Genomic DNA, 23,612 nt, shown 5'->3' on the forward strand with positions numbered 1-23,612 from the left:
CAAACATTTTTGAACACCAGAACTTGCTTTATTGGGGCATAACTGCAGCATGCTAATTCAAGACCCGCAGATCAGTAAAAAGCAAGCTCCAGAATGCAGCAGTGCTCTCAGGGTTAGCCTTTACTGACTCTTCAATGGTTCAAACTATATTTTAAAAATGTATCTTACAATCCTTTATTCAGACTATCAAACTACTTCAGAGTGGAAAGATAAAATAAAAGAGAAGATAGTCAATACTTCTTTTTTCACTGCATGTATTTGCGGGGGTGGAGGGAAATCTGTAGCTCCACTTTCACTGAAGATCACTGTGATCCTGATTCTTTGAAAACTACGAAGGCAGAAGGTACAGTCCTTTAGCTTATCTTCTGTTACTCTCCTTCAGTCTGTTTAGTTGCTGTATCCAGCAAGCTGTGGATGAGTGGGCTCTGGTTATTGTGGGGAGGGCTACCAGATGTGCTCTCCAAAATTTCTCCAAAGGGTGGTTTCAGAGTGTATTCCTACATTCTTCCATTTCTCTGTCACGTTTGGAGAGCAATTCTGTCCATATTTGGGATTATAGCACTGTTTGCATAGCTAAGAGTAGCGGAACACCATTTTCAAGTGTCCAGCAAGGTAGGAATTGAGGAGTGGTTAGGAGCTGAACCTTGCAGTTCTTTGTGCATGTTTCATACTCCAGATTCACTAGCATGCTGTGACATGCTAGACTTCCCCATGCTTAGTAGTTTGACAACTATCCACCAACCATTAGATCGTTTTCTTCCATGTCATACTAGGTTTCATCATGCCTTTCTGTTCCTAATCAGATTTCTTACTGAACCTTTTATATTCCCTCCCAGCAGCATACTAGTGTACTCTCCTGGATACCCCTGGAGCTGTTTTGTTGCCCCCACTTTGCATCTCTCTTTTCCTCTACAGAAGGAGATTATTATTATTATTAGTTAATATTAATATTAGTTTCTTATTCTTATTAGTTTCTTATTATTAACTTATGGTTAATACAACATCTGCCCACATCTCAGCCACAGAGCCCTGCTAGGACACGCCATAATGCTCAGCAGGGTCCATGTGTAGAAGCTTGTTCTTCTAAACAGCTTTACTGTTCCTTTATCATGATATGCATTTGCACAATATGCTTGCTTTCAGTCTTCTGTATCTTTCCTTCTTTCCTTCCTTTAAAGAATCAAGTTTTTTTCTCCAGAAAACAGGGACTTTCAGCTCAAGGTGAAGAAATTCAGTTTTGGTGTAGAGACAGGCACTAGGCACTAGATGTTGTGGACTGCAGTCTTAGAAGTTCAAGTTCATACCACTGGAGAATTCTTTGAAGCTTTGAAACATAAGCTGAGCTTACACTTGTGAGTTTTTTGTCTAAGAAAAAGTTCATTTTTGTTTACTTTTAGAGCAAAAGATATTATGACGCCCTCAAAGCCTATATGGGCAGGAGCTAAAAGTTCTCCCTTTTCCATATTCACGTCATTAGCAGCTAACAGAAGAGCATTCTCGTCAATTTATGTGGTTCCGGTTCTTCGTTTGCGGAGTATCTACAACAGATTGCAATCTGTTGACCTTAACCTCCCAAAACCAGAGAAAAGACTAAGTTTCACCATTGCTTTTAAAAAATCCTTAGAATGCATTTTCTGTAGTTGGCTTGAACACAGCTGCTCAGAACTTGACTATGTAAGGCCTATGGCTACTTAAAGCTCCCACTACTCCTAGACGCCACCACTAAGTCCTTTCTTTATGTCACTCACCTTCTCTCTCAAAAAAGATGGCCTTCAACATGTGTTGTATGCTTGTTTTATTTTAGCAGCCGCAATGCCTGGGCCACCAGGTCCTCCTGGAGAGCCAGGGCCACCTGCAACCAGGAATCTGGTAAGACAGCAAAATAAGGAAGCTTGCCATTGAAACCATTAAAACCTTGCTCCAGATCTTTTGTTGGTGCTGAGAGAGGTGGGAAAGCTCTGTCCTGTGTTTTTATTTACTAGAATGTTTTCTGGTTTTCTGAACCTCATAATTTTTCAGTAGGGAATCCATATAGCTGGGAAAAGTGATGAGAGGAGAAGTCTGTCCATTGCCGTGTTAGTAACAGCCTATTGAAACAAATGCAAAGATTGATGGCATGCTAAAGGAATGGAAAAGTGCATATTCCATGTTCAAAGCAAAGTTGCTGAAGGAGTGTGGCAACTTAACATGCTGAGATACCAGAATAACTACTAAATGACCAGTTTCCATGAAAAAAAAACACTTTGCATTACTTGATTAAAACCCAGTAATATAGGTCATTTGATTCTAAGAAGAAAACTGTAGATTTCCCTAGCAAATCTAAAAATTGTTGTGCCAGAGAATACATGCAAATGTTACTGTTTCCTTTTCTTACTGCATCAATCAAATCAGAATTGTATCCCAGATGCCCATGCAGTAAAAATGACATCTAAGACTTCTGTCTTGTTAATTTCTAAATTAAATATTCATAGTTTCTGGGGGAAAAAATTATTCAAGCTAGCAGAGGGGTTCATTGCAATTTTTCCCTTTTCCACATTCTCACATTATGATAGAAAAGCATATTTGCTGGATATCTTTGGCAATCATTTAAGAATGCACTAATAAACAAGCAGACTTTCAGATCATCTACATCATATCAAATGAACTAACAAGAATCTGTATGTAAGTTTCTTAATGCTTTCCCACCACAGTGTCATACCTCTGCTAATTGCCTTTTCATATAGAAAATCAGGACCTGACAATGATTACAGATCAGGGGAGAAACAGCTGTTCAAAGACTGGTGCCCCAACATAGAGGGCTGTAGTTACAGGCTGGGAGCTACTGTCTTAAATAGGAGATTTAGGCCTACTTAAGTCAAAACCAACATTAAAAAGCAATATTCAAATCTATAGGAGGGTCTGTGTGATTCATAAGGCATTAATATGCCTTCTGACACTGAAGAAATGGGAAAGAAATGACACTCAAGTGTCAAGAAACGACACTCTCGAAAAGCTTGCCCCTGATTTTACACTATCTGCAATTATCAAAAAGATTGTAGAAGGAATCCATCTTAGAGAGGACTGTGTTCTTATCTTCAGGTGACAAAGACAGAGGCATTAGATGCATTGTCCATATCTGACAGGCATCAGTTTAAGCCTCCTGATGATTTATAAAAGAGAAATTGAAAAATACTTGCTGTGTAAGCTAGCAGCACCTGGAAACGTAATGAAAGGGATGGAAGAAAACACCCTTAGAGAAAAGAAATTACAACACCACTAAGAAAAATATAACAGAAGCAAATGTATCTAGAATTGTGTGTGATATTTATAAACCTTATCAAATATCTTCTGACCTCTGCCATTTTGGTCTAGCATGCTAAACTGCAGAGGTGCAATGACCTTCACTCTGTGCAAAATTAACTATGGGTGTAGTTCTACTACAGTCCTTAGAATGGTGATGCTGGTATGCCAAAGTAGCAAGATATTTATGTTACTGAAGCTTTTTGTGTGAAATGACATAAAACTGACTTTATGAGCATTGCATGCAGAAGCAGCCTTGGCATTTGTGTTCAAATGAGACTTTAACAATTTAACTTGCAAAATGTTTTGTATGTCTGATGAACCATGTTTCATTTTCCTACTTGACAGGTTACAACATTCCGAAACATTGAGGGTATGTTGGAGAAAGTTCATTTTGTAGCAGAAGGTACGCTAATCTATCTGAGTGAAACCAGTGAGGTTTTTATCCGTGTTCGAAATGGATGGAGAAAATTGCAGGTACTATTGCACTGTGTCCTAATCCTTTCCAACTCCCCTACTCAAAGTGGAGTTGTTGCCGATAATTTTTACAGGGGTGGAGAAGTATGGGTGCAAAGATTCCTTTTTTCAGTTCAGCACCTCCTGGTGATACAGTTTTGTTTGCTCTTCCTTTTGGGTTCTTTCAGCTTGGTGAGCTAATTCCTATTCCTGTTGACAGCCTTCCTCCTCCAGCCATATCAAGCCATGTAAGTACAGAATATTGGACTGTGAAAAACTGAGTCTAAATGTGCAAAAACAGGCAATACACTTGGCAGAAGTTGCAGGCAGATCCCTGCACAACATGGTTTTCCACTAAGCCTTGTCAGTTCAAAATAAGCATCCTACAACTACATAAGCTTGCAAATTGGTTTGCACTGGCTAGTCATCTGTTTCCGTTATCTTCTGAGACTCCAAACAGAGACAAAGCAGCATCTACAAAAAGCAGAACAAAGCGAGCTGCCTAAAAAAACCCGAAAAAAACAGTATTCTGTTTCATAACACTGAAGTCAGTCATATCAAGCCCTGTTCCCTTTCAAGAAAACTCAGAAAAGTGTTTCTGAAGAGCAGGTTTTATTTGAAAGATTGTATTAGAAATTAAATTATTTTATTAGGAAGGAAATATTATATTTGGTGTATTCAGGGTGCATCATCATCACCTGCATGTAGCTTATCCCACAGTGTGCTGAAGGTCCATTCTAAAGCCTCAATTGTTAGTTTGTACCAGACCCCGTTCTGCAGGTTATTGTACCAACCTGCATGCAAACATGCTCTCTGTCCCAAAAAATCACAGGAGGATGAAAACCAAGAAGGGAAGGGTATAGAGAACAGCCTCACTGATGACAGGTAAATTGACCTGACTGCTGAGATAATGAAAGGGCAAGAGAGTGCCAGGAAGGAGCAGTGAGAAGAAAGATGGTCAGAAAGAAATTTTAAAAAGTTAGAGTAGATCAGAAAGACATGCACTACTAAAAATCTCCCAGTTCCCTGGGAAAATGTTTAGACCTCACATTATAACAAATCTTCTGCAACCTCCAGCTGACACCACATCAGTTTCCCAACTGCTACAGTCAGTGGCTTGTTACTCATACTGACCACAACTAGAGAAGAAAACTTTGCCGATCCTGAAACAGCTCTGAAGATCATCAACCTTCTGGTCTCTACATGCCAATTGCTTAGGAGAGGGAATTACTGAGGCCTTGAGAAATATCCCCACCCACTACATTTTCTCTTTCCACATCCTCCTTACCCTTTCAGTTTTAATTTTCGTGCACTGGTCTGCTGCCCCTGCCAAGAGCAGGCTGCTTCCATCCAGGACTCCAGGTGTGATCCGGAGCTGACAACAGCTCTGACAGAGCACTGTGGAATGGGTACACTCAGGTCTAGCAAAGCAGCTCTGGCCAGGACAGCTTTCAGACACATGTGATACACCAGATTGATGGTATCTAGATAAAGTGTTCTGGCTACACAGTTTGCGTGTATTTTTCAGAGGTAGAGCAGTTTCTGATTCTCCAGTGTTCAATGTTTGCTTTACTTAGAAAAACATTGAGTGTCTAAAATTCTGATCTGAGTAACATGTTTAACATTTCTCTTTGCATGTGTTAAAATAACAGGGATTTCAGTCTCTTCCAGCACTGAGTCCAATATCAAGTATGAACAATGGAAAACCAGCAGTAAGTATGAGATCTGTATTGCAACTGCATAGCTGTGGATTGAAATGTGACAGTTTGCATCTTGAGGGAGATTTGTGATATTTCCTCTTCAAATTCATGGGTTTTACTTTAGAAATTTACAAATACACTTCTTTAACTGGTTTAGACATCTCAGAGACATTTTTCAATTTTTTTCCTCCAAGCCTATTTTCATAGCCCCTTTCCCATCTCAAATAGTAAAAGTGACATCCTAATTCTGAGTTAGGAATACCTCTTTACTTAATAATTGTACCTACAATAGACAGTAATTTTTTAGATAACAATAGTATCACAATTAAATCATTAAAATATTCATTAGAATATTTTCTATCTTCATGGGGCTGTTTTAGATAGATGCTTTAAAATCTAAGCCTTCATTTAAAATACTTTAAAATATTTAGACAAAGAAAGCAAGGTAACTGAGTTATATCGGGGTGGGGGAACAAAAATTAGTTCTTGCATCTGTACTCTCTGATTTAAGCATGCTACTTCTGGTATTTGATAACAGTGAATTTTTAAATGGTAGATGGCAACTTCTTGCTACTTATTTCCATGCTTGTAGGATGTGGGGTGTTGTTCATGTGATAACACCAAGAATTCTGCTTAAAAATATTAGCTGCTTTTAAAAGAATTTTGGTTTTCAGAAGAATATAATCTTCATGGTTTCCTTAATAGTCAAAGATAAATAGATATTTCTGCTATGCGTCTCATAGCTTGAAGAAATGTAATGTTACAGCAGCAAATAACTTTCATACCTGGTATGGAAGGTACTAATTCTTGTGCTGGCAGGAGGAGGGTGGGTCTAGTTTGTTCCCGGTATATGTCTTCCTAGTATTATAAACTTAAAAAGAAAACGGTGGCTTTTCTTCTTTTTTTTTCTCCAGCTGCATCTGGTGGCTTTAAACTTGCCATTTGCTGGTGACATGCGAGCAGATTTTCAGTGTTTTCAACAGGCCCAACTAGCAGGCTTGACGTCTACCTATAGAGCATTCCTCTCATCACATTTGCAAGATTTGGCCACAGTTGTCAGAAAAACAGACCGATACCATTTACCAATAGTCAATCTTAAGGTAAAAATGAGTGCTTAGTACTTGTTATATTAGAATAGGCCCAAAATCTTGGAAAATGGCAAAAGCAGAAAGTTTCAACCCAAACTGCATTTTATAAAGAAGCAGCTTTGCTTCATATTTCAGAGACAGGTTCAAGAAACAAAGAAGTAGTGGTAATGTAGAAAGTTACAAACTCTCACATTTCCTTCTCATTTTCAAGGGTTGCTTATTTCAATACCCTAATGCTAATGGTAGTAATAAAGCTATGAGAACAGCCTGCTTCGAGCAGATTGCTGACAAAGCAACAGCATGATATTCGGCTTTCTGGATATTTTTTATATGAGCAGGGAAAGTGCATCCCCATTTCTCAGTGACAGCTGTTATGTTCTACCTTCTAGTACGATCACAGAGTATAGTAGGCCAAAATGTCTGGTTTTCTCATTTCTAAAGATAAAGGCAAATCCTGTGCTTAGGAGTGATGCTGGATTTACCCCAATGAAATGGAGCAGGAGAGTCTAGAGCATGAGTCATTTTGTGGTCTCACATAAACAGACGCACTCTAAAACTAAGGAAAACAAACGATGTCTCTGAGCTTTGGCTGGCTCCCAGAGCAAACGGCCAAAGAAACCTACAGGAATAACACGTGATGCTTGGAAAACGCTGAACGGATGCTGCTCTGAAGTGCATGCAAATACAGAGCCTCGGAGACAGATTTGTAAAGACAATATTGTTTCAATTTTGTGTAGAAAAACTCAAAAGCAGGTTGAGAGGTAGCCTGATGCAAAGCTTTTCCCTTGAATATTTGCAACAATTTTCACAAAATTGTGACCTCAACAAAAGTTCCAATACAAATTATCCCTATTTTTTCTCTGTAGCTACAGTAGTTATAAGCAATTTTTCAAACAACCCTTTAGACAGCTAGGAGGAAAAGGACAGTGGAAATTGAGATGATCAAGCTGAATATTTGGAGTGACAATAGTACAGAGATGCACCTGTGAGGCAAAGGCATGGATCAGAGAGCTATTAGCATGGAGATGATAGATGAGACAAGTTTGTTCAGAAGCATCTTGCAGAAACTGATGTGAAAGCTGGAATCGTAAATGTTCTTAAATGCAAATAAGGTTTGAAATGTATAGATAAGTCTATAAAAGTCAGGTATGGTGTGGATTTTGAATTTGTTCTGTTTGTAAAAGTGGCTTTGAAACTTTAACAGGGAGAAATACTTTTCAATAACTGGGAATCCATATTTAATGGAAATGGTGGACAATTCAACATTCATGTTCCGATATACTCCTTTGATGGGAGGAATGTCATGACTGATCCATCTTGGTGAGTTTACATTACCATTTATAAGTTTTACGTGACATTTATTTTTACCAAATAGTAAAAGTAGCAATACCTGGGGCTACTAGAAATGTGACAAAAATTTCTCCCTTTCCTTATGCTGTCCTTCCTTTCCATTTCTAATAGCCTGTGAATGGGATATCAGGTTGTGTTCTCATTTTCTTCCTCTCCTTTCCATCTTCGTCTTTCCCTACCCACTGTTTGCTTCAAGCAGGAGGAAAGCAGAAATACAGGTCACCACATATGTAGGTATACAGTTGAATAAAGCAAAAAAAAAGATACTTTTTCAGGAAATAACTTCTTAACATTACCTTTCAGGCCTCAAAAAGTAATATGGCATGGTTCAACTGCAAATGGGATCCGACTGGTTAGCAACTACTGTGAAGCCTGGCACACAGCTGATATGGGAGCTATGGGACAAGCATCACCACTGAAGATGGGGAAACTTCTTGATCAGAAAGTATTTAGCTGTAGTAACCAGTTTATTGTTCTCTGTATTGAAAACAGTTTTGTATCTGATCCCCAAGGAAAATAATTCACCTGTTGCACATAGGAATATTCCATTTTATGACAGAAAAAGCTGACACTGAAATTGCATTTGTAATGATGTAAATATTTTAATTTTTGTAATTGCACATTTCAGGAAAAAATAGCCAAAGAAAACATACCTCAACACAAACCGCATTCCAGTTAGGTGAAACATCCAGTGCACATGCAGCTGACTTAAAGCCCTTCTTCCCACTTGAACCCTACATGGTTCAAAGTTTGCCAACAATTAACTCACAGCCCCTTGTCTTTCTGGCTGAGCTGAAGATCATTTAAGGGCACAAGTCAAATGTGGTCTGTGAGGAAGATCCAGTAGCCTGTCTCATAAGCAGTACGGCTCTGCAAGGCTGCTGCTTCTTCACAGTTGGGAAATGGCATGCTCTAAGCTCCTCTTTTCACTTGCATAGATTTTGAATACCCAAGGCACTATTCATATACATGTATATATACATACTAACCCTGAGCAAATAATGGGAGGCTGTTACATCTTACAGGGCTGAAATTTTCAAAAAAGCTTTGAGAACAAAGGTGCTCTCCTCCTTGGAGTTTCAGTGGAAGCTGAATACTTAACTCCTGTAAGCTTGTGTGGATCACAGCCTGGTGCTTACACATAAATTTAGCAGCTTCCACATCTTGCTTCAGCTTTTTTCTTTGCAGATTCTAGGCATACGGCTTTACGCAGGAGGAGTGAATTTCACCTAGACAAAATCTGGTCCTTATTTTGGTGCTATTATTACCAGGAAACCTGGAGCTATGTTAATAGAAAACATCCTGTTTTAATGGTACAATTGTGCGAAGTAAATGCAGACAAACGAACCATCTGACCTTTATTTATTTCATTGCATATTAGAGGAAGTAATTTCCTGTTGTGGCAAACTGCTGAATGAAAGATGTCTGTCATGGTCTTTTTAAAATAGGCTCTAGACATTGTTAGCCTACTAAGTTATATGTAAAGTGATTTTCTTTTTTGTGAATTTACCCTTCTGGCATTCGGATAATTAAAGAGTCCTTAATATAAAATAACAGCAGCAATGGATAGGAATGTCAGCAAATGCTAATATTCTTCACAAACAGTATCACCATAATATCTGAAGTCTTTTGCCTATACATTTGTCTACTGCATACTTTAAACAACATATTTACTTATATTTTATCAGGCAATAACTATGGAGGTCAAACTCCACATTATAATTTTTAAGATTTGATCTAGAGTCTGTGTTGGAAATACATGTTCATTTGCTGACAAATACAGTATTAAATTACTAGACAGCTACCTTCAAAAGACAAAAGCAAATCACACTCATTATACTAAACTGATATAATTATGTAATATAATATTGTGAAATCCAGCTTTATTTTTCCAATTTACTATAAAAGCTTATTTCCCAGGGTCAGCTGAATCATATCTTCTTTTTCTTCGCAGAAGAGTAATGACTTCATTATTACAACATGGTAATGAGGCAAAAACAGTCTATATTATATTTAAAATGCATGCATAACGATTCACTGCACTTATTTATAGTCCATTTGCCTAAAATGCTGAGCACTCTTGTGAAATGCCAAATTCCTTCAGTTCACACAGTTGGAAGAGTTGTATACGTACAGCGGGGTTTCACTCTGAGTCACAGAAGGTTCAAGGGGGAAAATAAAATGCTTCAATGTGCTTCCAGCAGGAACCACCTACCTTTAATCTTTTGTTGGCAGACCCTGAGCTCAGCCAAGTCACGGCCAGCATGGTTCATGCTTGCAGCCAGTCATCACCCAGTCATCACTGTCAGCTCTCGCTCTTCCACTCCTGAGCTAGAGCCAGCAGCTGGGGAGCTTGCTGTTTCTTCGCCTAGAATTGCAGCGACAAGAGGTGGGGGGGAGATGGGATCTCACAGAAGAGCTGTGTGAAGAGGTGGGAGACAGGCAGTTTTTAGGAGTTACTGAACTGGTGTTTAGGCCGGGCCCAGCAAAAATGCATCCAGAATTCTGTTTGTGCTGATCCTTTCACAGGGCTAAACCCTCTCTGTATCCTGAAGAGCTGCTAGAGCTTAGCAGAGAACTGAAATGGTTAAGCACCAACAATGAGATGATAAAGAACTCTCAGTGGTTGCTTCCCACCTATAACATTAAACTGCAGCCTAGAGGAATTTATTGCGCACTCTTCAACTTAATACAGAGCATGAACCATGCATCGTCTGGGCTGCTGTGGTGCTGAGTTCACATGCCAGCAGGAGAGCTAGTTTACCAAAGAATGCCATGAGACATCTGTTATAAAGATGAGGTTTCTCTTGGAAAAGACACTTTTTGACAATTTAACCAAAACAGTGAGGTTTTTTGTACTCCTTAGTATAATTGAAGAGAAACAGTAATATTCATCGAGGATATGACAGAGAAAAAATTGGCTCACTACTTAAAAATAAATTATTAAAAATAAATTAGCTTTCCCTATCAAGGCAGAATACATTTTTCAGAATTATTCCAAAACAAAGGTCAGGTGCACTTGAGGAAGAACATTTGCTAATTCAGGTAAGGAACGGTGTATAAAGCAAATGAATCACCAAAACGAGCACCAGAGCAAGGCTGGAAAGAGTAACTGCACTAGAAACCAATATAGCAGTCTGAATTAATTAAATTGGAGTATCAGCCAAATAAGAGGAACGTTGAAAACATCCATTTTTTGGAAGATGTGATGCACTTCAAAAGGAAGAAGTTTATACACTGTAAATACAGAGATGAAAATCTTATAAACCATCAGAACCCCAGGGCTGGTTGATGAATAAAACACAGCAGATCTATTTCAGCTATTGGAATAAGTATTTCTAGAAATCAAGCTGACAGATTTGTCTTCATATGACTTGTAGGTACAAGCTACCACAACAGAATCTTCCTTTAAATCAAGAAAGATCCTCAGTGGGGTTTGCGCTTCTGCAAAAGAATCAGGTCTCCAGTAAAAATAATTACAATTTAATTTTAATTAAGCTGGTGCTTAACCTGAAAAAAAAAAAGAAAAAAAAAAAAAAAAGAAAAAAAAAACAACCAGAAAAGCTCCAGTAAGGTCCAGGAAAAGTTAATAACCATTGAAAAAGGAATATTGAATTGTTACTGGAGAGATTCATCTATTTATCAGGGATACTTTGGGGATGGTGCAAATTGCAGGAATACGTAGTTGAATGCCATTAAGGATTCTAAGTTAAAAGAATTTTTTGTTATGAAGGCAAATTGGCACGTGAATTAAAAATTGACTTTGAATATACCACTCCAAATTGGACTTTGTTAGAATCACACAACAGTTTTCAGTGGAAACATCACTTTTTACTGCAATGTTTTACTGATTTTATTAAATTTCACAACAATCTTCAGTACAAAGAAAGCAGCAGGACACATTAACTATGTCGTTTTCAAAAGACATGCTTTCGTTCAAAGCATTTTTGTTCTAATTTATTTGCTCCTTAATAATCAAAAGGAATTAAGACTCCTCAGCAACAAATGAAAACATTTTTTCATTGTTTTACCTCGTATAGGACCTTTCCTTTTAAGAAGTGCTAATATTGCTGCAGATCGCTGCCCAAAATAAAAAAAAACCCACCTGTTATCTTCACCACTTCATGCAGCCAGAAGGGCAAATGTGTACTTATAAGTTGTTAACTCATTAGAATTTTGAAAGCAGTTCGACACAGTCAATAACAAACATCTGGCTGAATTGACTGACCACACCCAAAGCACCTTGTGGTATCATGCAATGATCTTTAAAATGATCTTTTGACTTGAAATAGGAAGGGTTGGGATCTTTTTTTCTTCTGGATTTGTAGGACATCCTTCCAAATTGTTTAAAAGTTGGTATGGGATAATATAACTTTTAATCTGATGAGGAAAATGGGGGAAAGTCATGTTGGGAGAAAAGGCAGGAGTGTGCATGCACGCATGTATAAATGCAGGTGCACTCATCTCCAAAGACCTTTTTTCATCCTTGCCACCTCATACCCCATGGCTGTGTTAGTCTTCAACTGCCTGATCAGCTTCTTTGACCTCATGCACACAGGTAAACATTATATTAGGATGGAGGAATTTCTGACAATCAATTTACAAATCTGAGCCCAACAAAAATCTGGCTTACCCTCAACTCACTTTCCTAGAGTTCTGGTTTTCATTGTAGCAAATATTCCCCCACAAGGTCTTATTTGTACTGAACTGTGAATATAGGCAGTAGATTGCAGACACCCCACAATCCTGTTTTGGCCCATTGATTTTGTTAGTGGTTGGTAATCAGCAGGTCCTTTGCCTTTTTCAGTTCAGGGATCTTTTCTCTGTGCAGTTGCAAAGCATGACATGTTCTCATTGATCAGCAGTGTGCTGCTCTGCCTGGATGAACTGCAGTGAGACGAGCAGCTTCTCCTCTCATTGTTATTCTAAGCAAGCCAAACCTGTGAGTGTCTGCAGTGCAGCATATACACCTCAAAGGACTGACAATTAACAAAACTAGTCTTAGTGCAGTCAGACTGTCCAGCGTTGCTTCTGAGTTATGCATTCAGGTGAAACAGGAAAGAATGAGTTGCAGTATGTCCTGCTTTGAAGACTTCACAGTAACTCTTCTTTTGCATTGAGGTTTAGGTGTTCCTTCTGAATCATAGAATCACCGAATCATTAAGAATGGAAAAGACCTTTAGGATCATCAAGTCCAACCATCAACCCAACACCCCCAGGCCTCCTAAACCATGCCTTGAAGTGCCACATCTACATGTCTTTTAAATACCTCCAGGGATGGTGACTCCACCACCTCTCCGGCCAGCCTCTTCCAATGCCTGACCACCCTTTCACTGAAGAAATATTTCCTAATATCCAATCTAAACCTCCCCTGACGCAACTTGAAGCCGTTGAAGTAACGCTTGCAATTCTTGATTTCATTCCAGTCCTCAGCCAGGAGAAGAGATTTTAAAGGAATTAGATGCTAGAATTGCAGTTTCACTTTGGTGTTCAAGTATTGGAGTATGAATGCATCTTAAAAAACATCTGATCAGGGTTTGGCTGTTATTTGTTCGTCTGGTATGTGGTTAGAGCCTACATTGTTCAGTTTCTCCCTGCTGTCTCTCCTTAATGTTTCAACAATAGCCAACCAGAGACAGAAATATTTCTAGATGAGCACCTACTTAAGAAAAGTACTTCAAGCACTTTGCTACTTTAACCTGAACCTAGCCTCTCATTTTAACCTGTCAGAGGGCTGCTGCTACTTGTTGTGTCTTAAAAGGCCTGTTTTGCACCTCACTGCAACTTCCACTATTACCAGTTGATGTAAACCTTTTACTTACCAGCTTCTCTTCCCCTGTACCCATAACCCAGAAAAACCTGTTCTACTCCTAAGTAATGGATATGTATACACAGCCTAATCTGGAGGTGCATGCAGATGGATGTCTCAGCTCTAGCAGTATTAGGCTTTCCTCGGGGGAGAGAGAACGGGAAGTCAGAACACATCTTCATCCTGTATGGGCAGGAGAGAGAAATGGAATGGGGCTTTTCTCATTTGTCCTTTCTTCCACCTCCTGATTGACCTCCTCCTTCACTTGTCCTTCCCCAACCATTTGCCTTTATTTAAAGCTTGTGCTGCTCCTCCACAGAAAAGCTGGGCACCATTCAGAGCTGCCAGCTACTCTGGTGCAGCATGCCACACATAAAAGTTCCACCTTTCATGTGGATCTTCTGCACGGTTTTCCACAGCACCCAGATAAACACTGAAGGCCAACTTCCATTTGTGTGTGCTTTGCTGGGAGCACTGGGTACAGTGGTAGGATGGTAGGGAGTCCAGAGATGTCCCTTTGGGACCAACAAGAAACCACAACTCCTCCTCTCCTTACAAAGCAGCTAACCTCCCTGCGTGCTCCTGCAAAGTACTATACTGGAGCTCTTTCAAGCTCAGGGCACAGAATTAGAGACAGCACACACTGTGGGTATTCTACATGTGAAGTCAATTCAGCATCACACCCTGGTGTTGATCAGGGGTAACATTATAACCTGCTTTCCTCAGCTGGTCTCAGGGGTACTAGTGATGCTTCAGCAGAAAGTGGGGTGACAGCCCTGTCTGACCTTACAAGGAGTACCTAAGATCATCTGCAAATTCAAATTCGAGCCAGGATGATGATGACAATGCCTCTGCAGGAAAGGTAGTTTTGTATGCTGCATTTCAAGTATGTTCATATGAGCAGCAGCAGGGGACTGCCAAACAGCTGTGTTTCTGTCGGTACCAATACCACCTCACAGTCATTTTATTTGGCCTTCTTTGGTTCCAGGCATATTCACCAAGATGGCTTGCTACCTGAAAAACATTATCTCCCTGCTAAGTTAGAGGATGGGTTGGTGTTAACGTCCAAAAAACAGTTCACTGGTGTTTAGCTTTGCTATAGAGTTTCCTATTTTAACTCAGCAGGCTCCAATGTCTCAACTGACTCTAGTTACATCTCTGAGGCTACAACTATACTATAAAATTATCAGGGTCAGGGTACAGGCATTAGTACCAATAGCATGACTGATTGCTGAACTATTCCCTGTCACAGTACTGGTCAGTGCCATCTGTAAACCTTCCAGCCACTGCCTTGGCGTATGTTTTGGGAGGGCAGCATGTGCCAATGACTACTGCTGTGGATAGTTTGAAGGAGCCACCCTATTTTGGAACAGAAAGGTTTAATTGTACTCACAGGTGCTTGATCATTGTGCCTGGTCTCAGGGCTAACTGGAGTCCTTATCCAACTGAAAGTTGTAGAGGGACTGCAGGACACGCATGTCTGATACTCATGGGGCAGACACCGATACATCCTTGTGGCTTTTTGCCATGAGTAAAATATATAACCCTTGTGCAAACATCCATTCACATAGTCCATATGTCTAGACTGCATTTATACAGGGAACCCTCCTAAAGCTGTCATTGCCCTACACGAATGCTCCCATGCTGTATATAGATATATTGTGCCATCCCATTATGTTCACCTCATTCAACAATGATGCGCACCTTGCTTGGGGCATGGAGTGGCTGTTCACACAGCTGGGAAGTTTCAAAGCTGTGAGAAAGAAAGGGCCCTGGTATGGTCATCCTGTACAACTGATAGCTAGTACCAGGATGTATCACATTAGCAAACAGGACAACACAAGACATTTGCCCATGTCCTTTACTCCAGCACCTGGTGGATCAGGCATCATGTTTATGTATGTACAGTCTAGCCATTAGGAGGACTGAACGGCTTCCGATTCTAGAGTCAGCAGCATCTTCTCAATTACTCTTTTCAGAGTCTAGAGGTGTGCTGAGATTTGCCTGAGATACCAAAAATGAGTTCCCAGAATCATCCCACCACCCTTTCAGCCAGCCTATCAAAAGCCTTCCTGACATCAAACACTCACAAGTCAAGGTCTTTCAAACATATCGTGTGGCTGTTTGCCTCCACTGTTGGGATATCCAAAGCCAAAACAACAGTTAAGCTTATTGGCTAACAGGTTGTAAGGTTACACTAAAATTTGTTATGGCAGAGATGATCTGAGTAATTACAGCATACAGCACTTACAAAGCTTGAGTACTGGGGAGCTCATTTACATGCGCTTTCATCCTTGAGGCTGCAGAATGCCCGTCTTGATCCCCGTTTTCATCCAGCTAAAGCTTACAGAAATTCAGAAGACTGCTGTTTGTGCAAAGGGTTCAGATCCAGCCAAAGCTGATGCCATGCATTAATCCACATGAATTAGAAATGGACATACAGACTGTTACTCAAAAGTAAAAAAAAAACCAACCTTATTAATAGCCAGAGATCATTGAGATTCATAGACTGAATGTGTATTCACTATCTCTCTCCCCGCTTTCTGGTAGCTTGATATGTCTTAGAATGGTAGAATAATTTAGATTGGAAGTGACCTCAGAAGGTCATCTAATCTAACTCCCTGCTCAAAGCACAGCTAAGCTAACTTCAAAGTTAGATCTTCTCAAATTGCAGGCAGAGGAACTGAAAGCACAGCAGCGTGCTCAGATGTTTATGCCTCCATTTTAAGAAGGCAAGAAGCTGGTATCAGTGCATGTGCCATGATAATCTTCTGTTACGGCAGGAAAGTATCTAGTTGATAGAGATAATTGTCCCCAAAACCGGGATAAATTTGTGGCCTGGGCCTCTCAAAATATATCTCCTGAAGAAAGGCCTCTGCTTTTACCGGTAAAGAGTTGGGGGAGAGAAGCAAGCTAAGTTAGTTACATCTAACTCAGTCACCTCCTAATGTCCACATTTTTTTTCCTGAAAAGAAGTAGAGTCAACCCTCCCAACCTAGCTATTGATGATATATCAGAGGTCACTGGACACGCTAGCAAAGACCCTAGTCTCAATTGAATGCCGCATAATGGCAGATAATAAGCTACTCATTCTGTCAAAGTCAATGAACCACAGTATCTTCCTTACAAAAACCCAACTGCTCTTCAGCAGGAGAAAAGGTCAGGAATACTGATGAATAGCCTGGAGGAGGGATCAAAATAGTCACTTACAGCTGTATGCGCTTTTACTGGTACACTCACTAGGACATAAGGTGGGAAGGGAGAAGGGTAAGACAAGTCAAAAGGATTGGGGAGTAGGAATAATAAAGCACTGAGGTTGTGGTGAACTCTATGAATGAGAAGTTAGAAGAAAATAGCAAATTATGAGCTCTGTGTGGGATCTTTAAAAGTGACTCTGAAGGCAGTAAACAAGCTAGTCTACAGGTTGGAGCTATAAAAGGGACGGTAAACTCAGAGGTGTTTGTGAAGAACAGCCTAATAGATGTCAAACACTGTGACGAAAAGGATTTATGTGTCCATGTCCAAAGTTCATGATCGTCCGATTTCCCCTCAGCCACTGATAAATATCCATAGGCAACTATGCTTTTTGGGCAATTAAAGAGCAAGAATCTCTTTCTGTACCCCATGAATAAGAATCCACAGACACTGAAATAGCTCCAGTAGGAAGGACTCAGAGTAGCACTCCAAATATCCTTAGTCTTTCAAATAAGGTCTGTGAGCATAAATCCCTTGGGCATTAAACCTCTATTTCCCAGTAGGATGATGGATTAAAAGGTAACAGCTCGCAGGTATACTTTTGCAGAAAAGCCTGATTCTGCATAGAAGCTTAGCTATGTGGAGGGAGTGAAGAAGTTTAGGCAACCCTTGGTGCCCTGCTCACAAGACACTGTTAATTTTAAGTGAGTATCTCTCTATACATTGTGCAGAGAGCTTAAGCACCCAACAAAAAAAACTATAGTGATAAGACCTGAGCTGCCAAAATCTAAAATAACTTATTTCTAAAGTATTGGAACTTATTTTAATCAAAATTATCTTTGATTAAATCTATTTAATCAAAAGTTAGGAAAGAAGTTAGTCCTAGTTCAGATGCAGAAGCCTAAACTTGTTTTAGCCCAAAGTGAAATACAGAGGATGAATGTGGTAACAAGCCACCTAATCCACTACTTCTGGGAGAACTTGTCAGTGTCTTTCATTACTATCGGTAGTGTACAGTAACAGCTGTGACTCTCCCATCCAAGGCAAATCAGAAGCATACAGAGAAGGAAGCGCAGGATGAAGATAGGACAGGACAGGAACCTGCTGAGACCCAATTATGCCTTTATAGGTTTCAGTAGCAATGTACACATGGCATTTCAGATTCAAGTGCTTTATGGTGGCTACCTTTTCACAATATTTCTTCCTTGTTTTGCTCACAGGAAAACAATGTCCAGAGAACAACCAGGACTATTCATCAGCGAAGGCTGTCTGGAAAATCCCAGCTTCATATGTTACAAATGCTGCAATGGCTAAGGCATGGTATGGCCAAAGAGAAAGGGTGATCTCATGTTCATGGCAACAAACAGTGCCCAAAGGATCTGGATTCTGTCCCTGATTCACTCATGGAAGAAAAGCTCCATAGAAATTGATCCATTTTAGAGCAGGTTACAAACAGTGTGAGTAGATCAACATGCAATTCCATGAGAGTTAAAATTGACCTAAGTCAGTTCAACCAGACGGAAACACCTTCGTGCTCCACATCTTGCATTCTCCCTTGTGCCCACCCTTGTAATCATGAAGCCGCACAGACAGCACATCAGATGAAAAACAAACCCTGCAAAGTAAAAGAAACTTGCTCCTTGCTGATTAAGTTCATTGATTTGGTTTCTGTGGTATAAGGTATGGGCAAGTATCAGCAGAAGGGAGGGCAGGATCACACAGCCACAGGTGCAGAGAACAGTAGTGCTTGCTTATGTGGTTGAGGTACGGCACGCTGATGTACAGGCCACCTACTGAGCTGTGAGAATGAAACAAATTCTTGAGGAGCAGATCACTAAGTGGGGTCTGCTCATTTTGTGCACTGAATAAGGCAGGGATATCGCAAATACGATCACAAATTTTAAAAACATACTAAAACGTGTCAATCCAAATGGAAATGGGGCATTGGTAACCCCAGTTCTGGCACTTTTGGGTGCTTTACTTCACAGCACTGAGCATTTTTTCTATTGTAGGCTTTTTGCATATGTATAATTTATGACATTTTCATCCACCTAAACGTAACTCCTTTTACCTCACCTCCAGGATAATCCTACAAATGCTAGGAAGCATTTCTTCTCAGCCAGAACAAACTAATTCTGGTGTGCTTGTAGGCCAATCCATTTTTGAGAGTTGATTCAATTAGGAACTAAAACTGCATTTAAAAAAAAAAAAAGCCACAGCTGCTCTTCAAAATGTAATACTTACACAGTTCTTTGACCTTTAGCAAAGTTCTAAGAAAAACTGTATCCTGGAAAAAGATAAAGCATTCAGCTTCTCAAGAAAATCTGTTCTTCTGAAAACTAAGAGCATGACAGACTGGACTTCTAATGACTTCAATTATAGCTACAAAAGGAGTAACCTTCTCTATAAAACTAAACTTTATAAAACAGAATGATACTCAGAGATACTCTAATCTTTTGCCCTAGTGAATATTGAACATTTATTGAGCTCTTCATTTTCTGTCCTGTAATACATTCATTAACTTTGACAAAATTAATCCCATAACTAGTTAGTTAAACTGAAAAGATCTCCTTGCCAGTGAAGACTTTTCTGTTCCCATCTTCTGTGATTCATTAGATCAAATATATTTTCTTACTACCATCATTTCCAATGTCCATGACGGACATTTTCTTGACATTCATTTAAAAAGCTAGGGTTTTTTTCCTTCATTTTATCCTGTCTTTAAGTTAGGAAGTGATGCATTTCTCCTGATTTTTTGGCCATGGTCACCTTTAAACACCACCGACAATAGGCAGTTTGGTCAGGCAGGTGTGATGAAAGCATTTGCAGCACTACTATTGCCAAAGTTCTGGGATATGTCGGTTATCTAGAACCTTGATTTAAGCAGATGCAAAACAGCGGTCATGTTTGACTGGATAGTATCTCTTTAATTTCAGTTTTGACTCGTGATCCTTCTTGATTTCAGGAATAGGAAACACTTGTGATGACGGCAGTGGCAAAAAATTTAAACATCCTCTCAGACTTAAAGTATTTACTTCTTAGTGTCAACTTCCTCTCGCATTTCCTGTTTTTGTGGTTCATGGTAGTCTCTGCATAGTTTAACAGCAGTTAACATTCACTATCAGAAGTATAAAAATAAGTTAACAGATTTGATACAGCCTGGCTTTTAGGTGTAGTTCTTAATGAATTGTCATAGGAAAGAATGACTACGGTACAGCAGTATTCACTATTTCACAATTTGTAAAAACTAGTCCTGTTTCAGAGACCAGAAATGAATTCTCAGCTTCCAAAGTCCAAATTATTATCTGCTCTTGCCAGTGGGTTGTAACGTGCCACAGAAGCAAGATGGTCCCCAGAGAGGACAGCTACTTTTTTCTGAGTACCAAGAAGGGATGGGGAGTTACTGGTACAAATCCGCTAGGGGTGTTATCTTCTTCAGATACAGGCGTCATCTTAGCAAAAAGATATCATCAAACTAAAGGACATTAAGTGAAGAGCAGCAAATCAATAGGTCTACATTATTGGATGGAGATGCTAAAGGTTGGCAATCTGCAGCAGCGATCACCACTGAAACATCTTCATATGAAATGAAAAATGACACATTTGTCCATTAATATTCATGTGATAGAGAAATGTTCTGCTTCAGGACACATTATTTTGAAACTCTTTCATATTTTCTGCTCACATCATATACCTTTCCTTTAGTGTTAATAAGCTAAGACAGCAGTCCTATACTGAGGTACAATTTAGCAGATCTCGCTTCCTCACAAGTATGCAGAGAAACTGTATGATATACTAGAATGGGAATTTTTTTTCCACATCTTCCTTCTTGCACAGTCACTTAAATTTGAACCTAACCTATTCAGAAATTAATGGAGGTGACTGGGCTGAAGGAGGCTGGTGATTTGTGTGCTGCCCCCCAGAAAACAGCACACAGTTACTTTTGCTGGAGGAATACAGAGCAATTTGTGAAGTTGGAGAACATTTGGTGTCCAGATTCTGGCATTTGTTCTAGTAGCAAAATGACCTGGGTACAGCAAGGACTGTGTATTGATTTGGCTTCGCTAGTTGGATAGCCAGCGCCCAGACATCAGTGCTCAGGGTTCTGCTCACAGCCCAGCTCAGTGTGGCACGATTGCTTCACTATTCTGTCAGTCACCAAAGGGGATCTGCGAACTGCTCACAAATATCGGCAGAAACAAGCAATGGAGGATAAACTAGAAATCCCACATGACTTGGCTCTTAATTTAAAAGATACATGAAAAAGCCTTTTCCCTGTGAAATATATTAGAAATATTTTACCAGATGCAGGCAAGCAAAAAACTGAGTGCCAGGAAACCTGTATGACGCTTGCTAGGTCTATGACTGTGCTGTGCTGTTGCAGTGCTGAATTTTTAAAATGAAAACAGAAATGACTCATGACTTCAGGAGAAATTTGAAGCTTTATTAGTAGACAAAATCAGAGGTATGAATCAAATGTTATCTTTATGTACTAGGAAATTCTGAAAAGCTTTTAAACAACATTCCCACGAGATTGAATACTAGCAAAAAAACCCCATTAACTGACCAAAAATGGATACCAGCAGTCATCTGTGAGGACCTCCCATCAAAAAGGCTTTTTTCTCCCTGACTTGAGCTTATTTATTTAATTATGTGCTGTAAGACCCACCTACTTTCATGGACACTTGAGGAGAGTGTTACCTGAGGAACTTACCAATTGAGGTTGTCACTGGCAAGGAAAACAGATATGAAGAACATGATAGGAATGGTTTATTTTTTTTACATTTTGAAAGTCAGAATCTTAAGCCTTGTTAAAAAAAAAACAACTTATGAAAAAAACTTAAACTGTGTATCAATAGAAGGTCATTCCTAATTGCAACTCCTTGGGTTTTTTCTCACTTTATCTTATCAACTGGCACTCTTCCAAGCCATCATAGTTAATATTTCATACTGTTTGGAAGCAGGATAGTTAAGCTTTTGAAAGCAGTACTGTTGCAAATGCAGTAATATTTGAGACAATGTTCGAGTCAGAACTGAAGTTACATCAGGAGGAAAGACAAAATCGTTCAATAATTTGTTAACCATCAAAGATAAAAACAATTAACACTTTTTTTTTAGACAGAGCTCACCAGACGTTCACAAGAATGCACGTTATAATGTAATCATTAGTCTTTTGCACCACATACATGCATAGACAGGAGTATTTCCATTTCCAAAGACACAGGAACTAAATGTTTGCTTAGTCTGGTTTTGTATACAGTTACTAGGACCTCAATAATCAGTGGTCATCAACCCCACTTAGAAAAAGAAGACCCAGCCTGGAAAAATGCCTGAAGATAGAACAGAAAGCAAAAAACAAGAATGGTTACTCTCTACCAACAAAATATTCCAGATTCATTAACAAGAACATTCAGTTTCTTGTGTGAGGATATTGTAGTTGTTACTGGCTTTAAAAAAAAATCTTGCTTCAAAAGTTTGTTTACTAAGGTCACAATTTAAAAATACATTCTTCCAAGTGGATTCTGGCATGGATGAAGTAGTTTTTCAATACACAAAACAGTTTTGTACATCCCTAGACATTCCTAAATGAAATTGAGAGATGAGAGCCATCTCCATAGCCTCTCACAACTTTTTCATCCTGTGTTCTTCAAGCCTTATGCTTTTATTTTAGCCTTATGCTAGCTGTATTTTAGTACCAGCATTCTTGCTACATTCTTAAATTCTCAACAGAGACAGTTCTTCAGCAATCTAGTATCCAGCCTAATAAGACTTCTTGGATAAAAGTCAACCCTTGGCATTACATTTAAGGGATATGGCTGATGGAACATTATCTCTGTAGAAAAACAGAATGAAGTAAGTTCTTATTAGTTGCAACCAGCAAATGTTGTTCGGGAGAATTCGCATACTAATGCAGAAATTTAAAAAGCATGAATTATTATTTTTTTATAGGTCAAGTGACAGAAGTCTTCCCTGTTAATAATGTCACTTGGAAATGGAGAAATAACGAAGGGCTTAAACGATCTCAAAATTACATATTCTTGGAGAAAAGTTAGAAACTCAAGAACTGGTAAAGAACAACATTCTACAATTGATTTCCACCATCTCTCTTTTCACTGAATAATTTGCCATCTTATTCAAATAGATCTTTAGTCTATTTTTCTCTTTAATTCTTATTCCTGAGTAGGTACAAACTCCATTATCTGATTTAAAGGAAAAAAACACCTTTTTAGAACACTACTGAAAATCTCCATATAAAATTCTTGGACTGTGCAAAGTACAACACCTTTAGAGTGAATTTTAGCTATTCTTTGCAAAACAACAAGTGAAAACTTACACAAAACACTGCTAGAGACTACAGAAACAGGGTTTTGAAACAACCAGGCAGAACCTGAACTGCTATAGAAAATTTGATGTTATCACTTCAGGTAATATACAGTCACAAGCACTGAAGAATGAGTGTCTGGAGAACATGCAGGAAGTCTAGAAAAGCTGCAGCAGAACAGGAAATTCCCACAGCACACTACAGAAGCAACTCTCTCGTCTCTCATTCCCAGTTTGCAGGGTTAATAAATCAGTGTCAGGAACTATCATTACTGAAGTTGTGTTATTTTCTTTTTTTTTTACTATTGTGGCTTTACACTTAACTGAACAAAATGTTATTCTAATGACAGAGCAAAAGTTTTATTAAAAAACTCATTTCTTTTTTAAGGATGACTGATATTTAATCCAAGTTGG

At 39.2% G+C, this 23,612-nt stretch overlaps 1 protein-coding gene across 5 annotated transcripts in view; it reads left to right on the forward strand.

Annotated features, from left to right (window-relative positions):
* The window catches only part of COL15A1 (collagen type XV alpha 1 chain), a 163,503-nt gene extending 153,708 nt beyond the window's left edge, over positions 1-9,795 (forward strand). For 4 of the 5 annotated variants that reach the window (XM_075083831.1, XM_075083835.1, XM_075083836.1 and 1 more), the window contains 7 exons: positions 1,805-1,869; positions 3,628-3,756; positions 3,924-3,983; positions 5,388-5,447; positions 6,350-6,535; positions 7,728-7,843; positions 8,177-9,795. In XM_075083831.1, coding sequence (XP_074939932.1) covers positions 1,805-1,869; positions 3,628-3,756; positions 3,924-3,983; positions 5,388-5,447; positions 6,350-6,535; positions 7,728-7,843; positions 8,177-8,393 — 833 coding nt within the window. In that variant the 3' untranslated portion in view covers positions 8,394-9,795. The remainder of the gene's footprint in view (positions 1-1,804; positions 1,870-3,627; positions 3,757-3,923; positions 3,984-5,387; positions 5,448-6,349; positions 6,536-7,727; positions 7,844-8,176) is intronic. The other variant, XM_075083832.1, reaches the window with a different exon arrangement.
* Positions 9,796-23,612: the final 13,817 nt, after the last annotated feature.

This window comes from Phalacrocorax aristotelis, chromosome 2 (assembly GCF_949628215.1).
Source record: "Phalacrocorax aristotelis chromosome 2, bGulAri2.1, whole genome shotgun sequence".
NCBI lineage: Eukaryota > Metazoa > Chordata > Aves > Suliformes > Phalacrocoracidae > Phalacrocorax > Phalacrocorax aristotelis.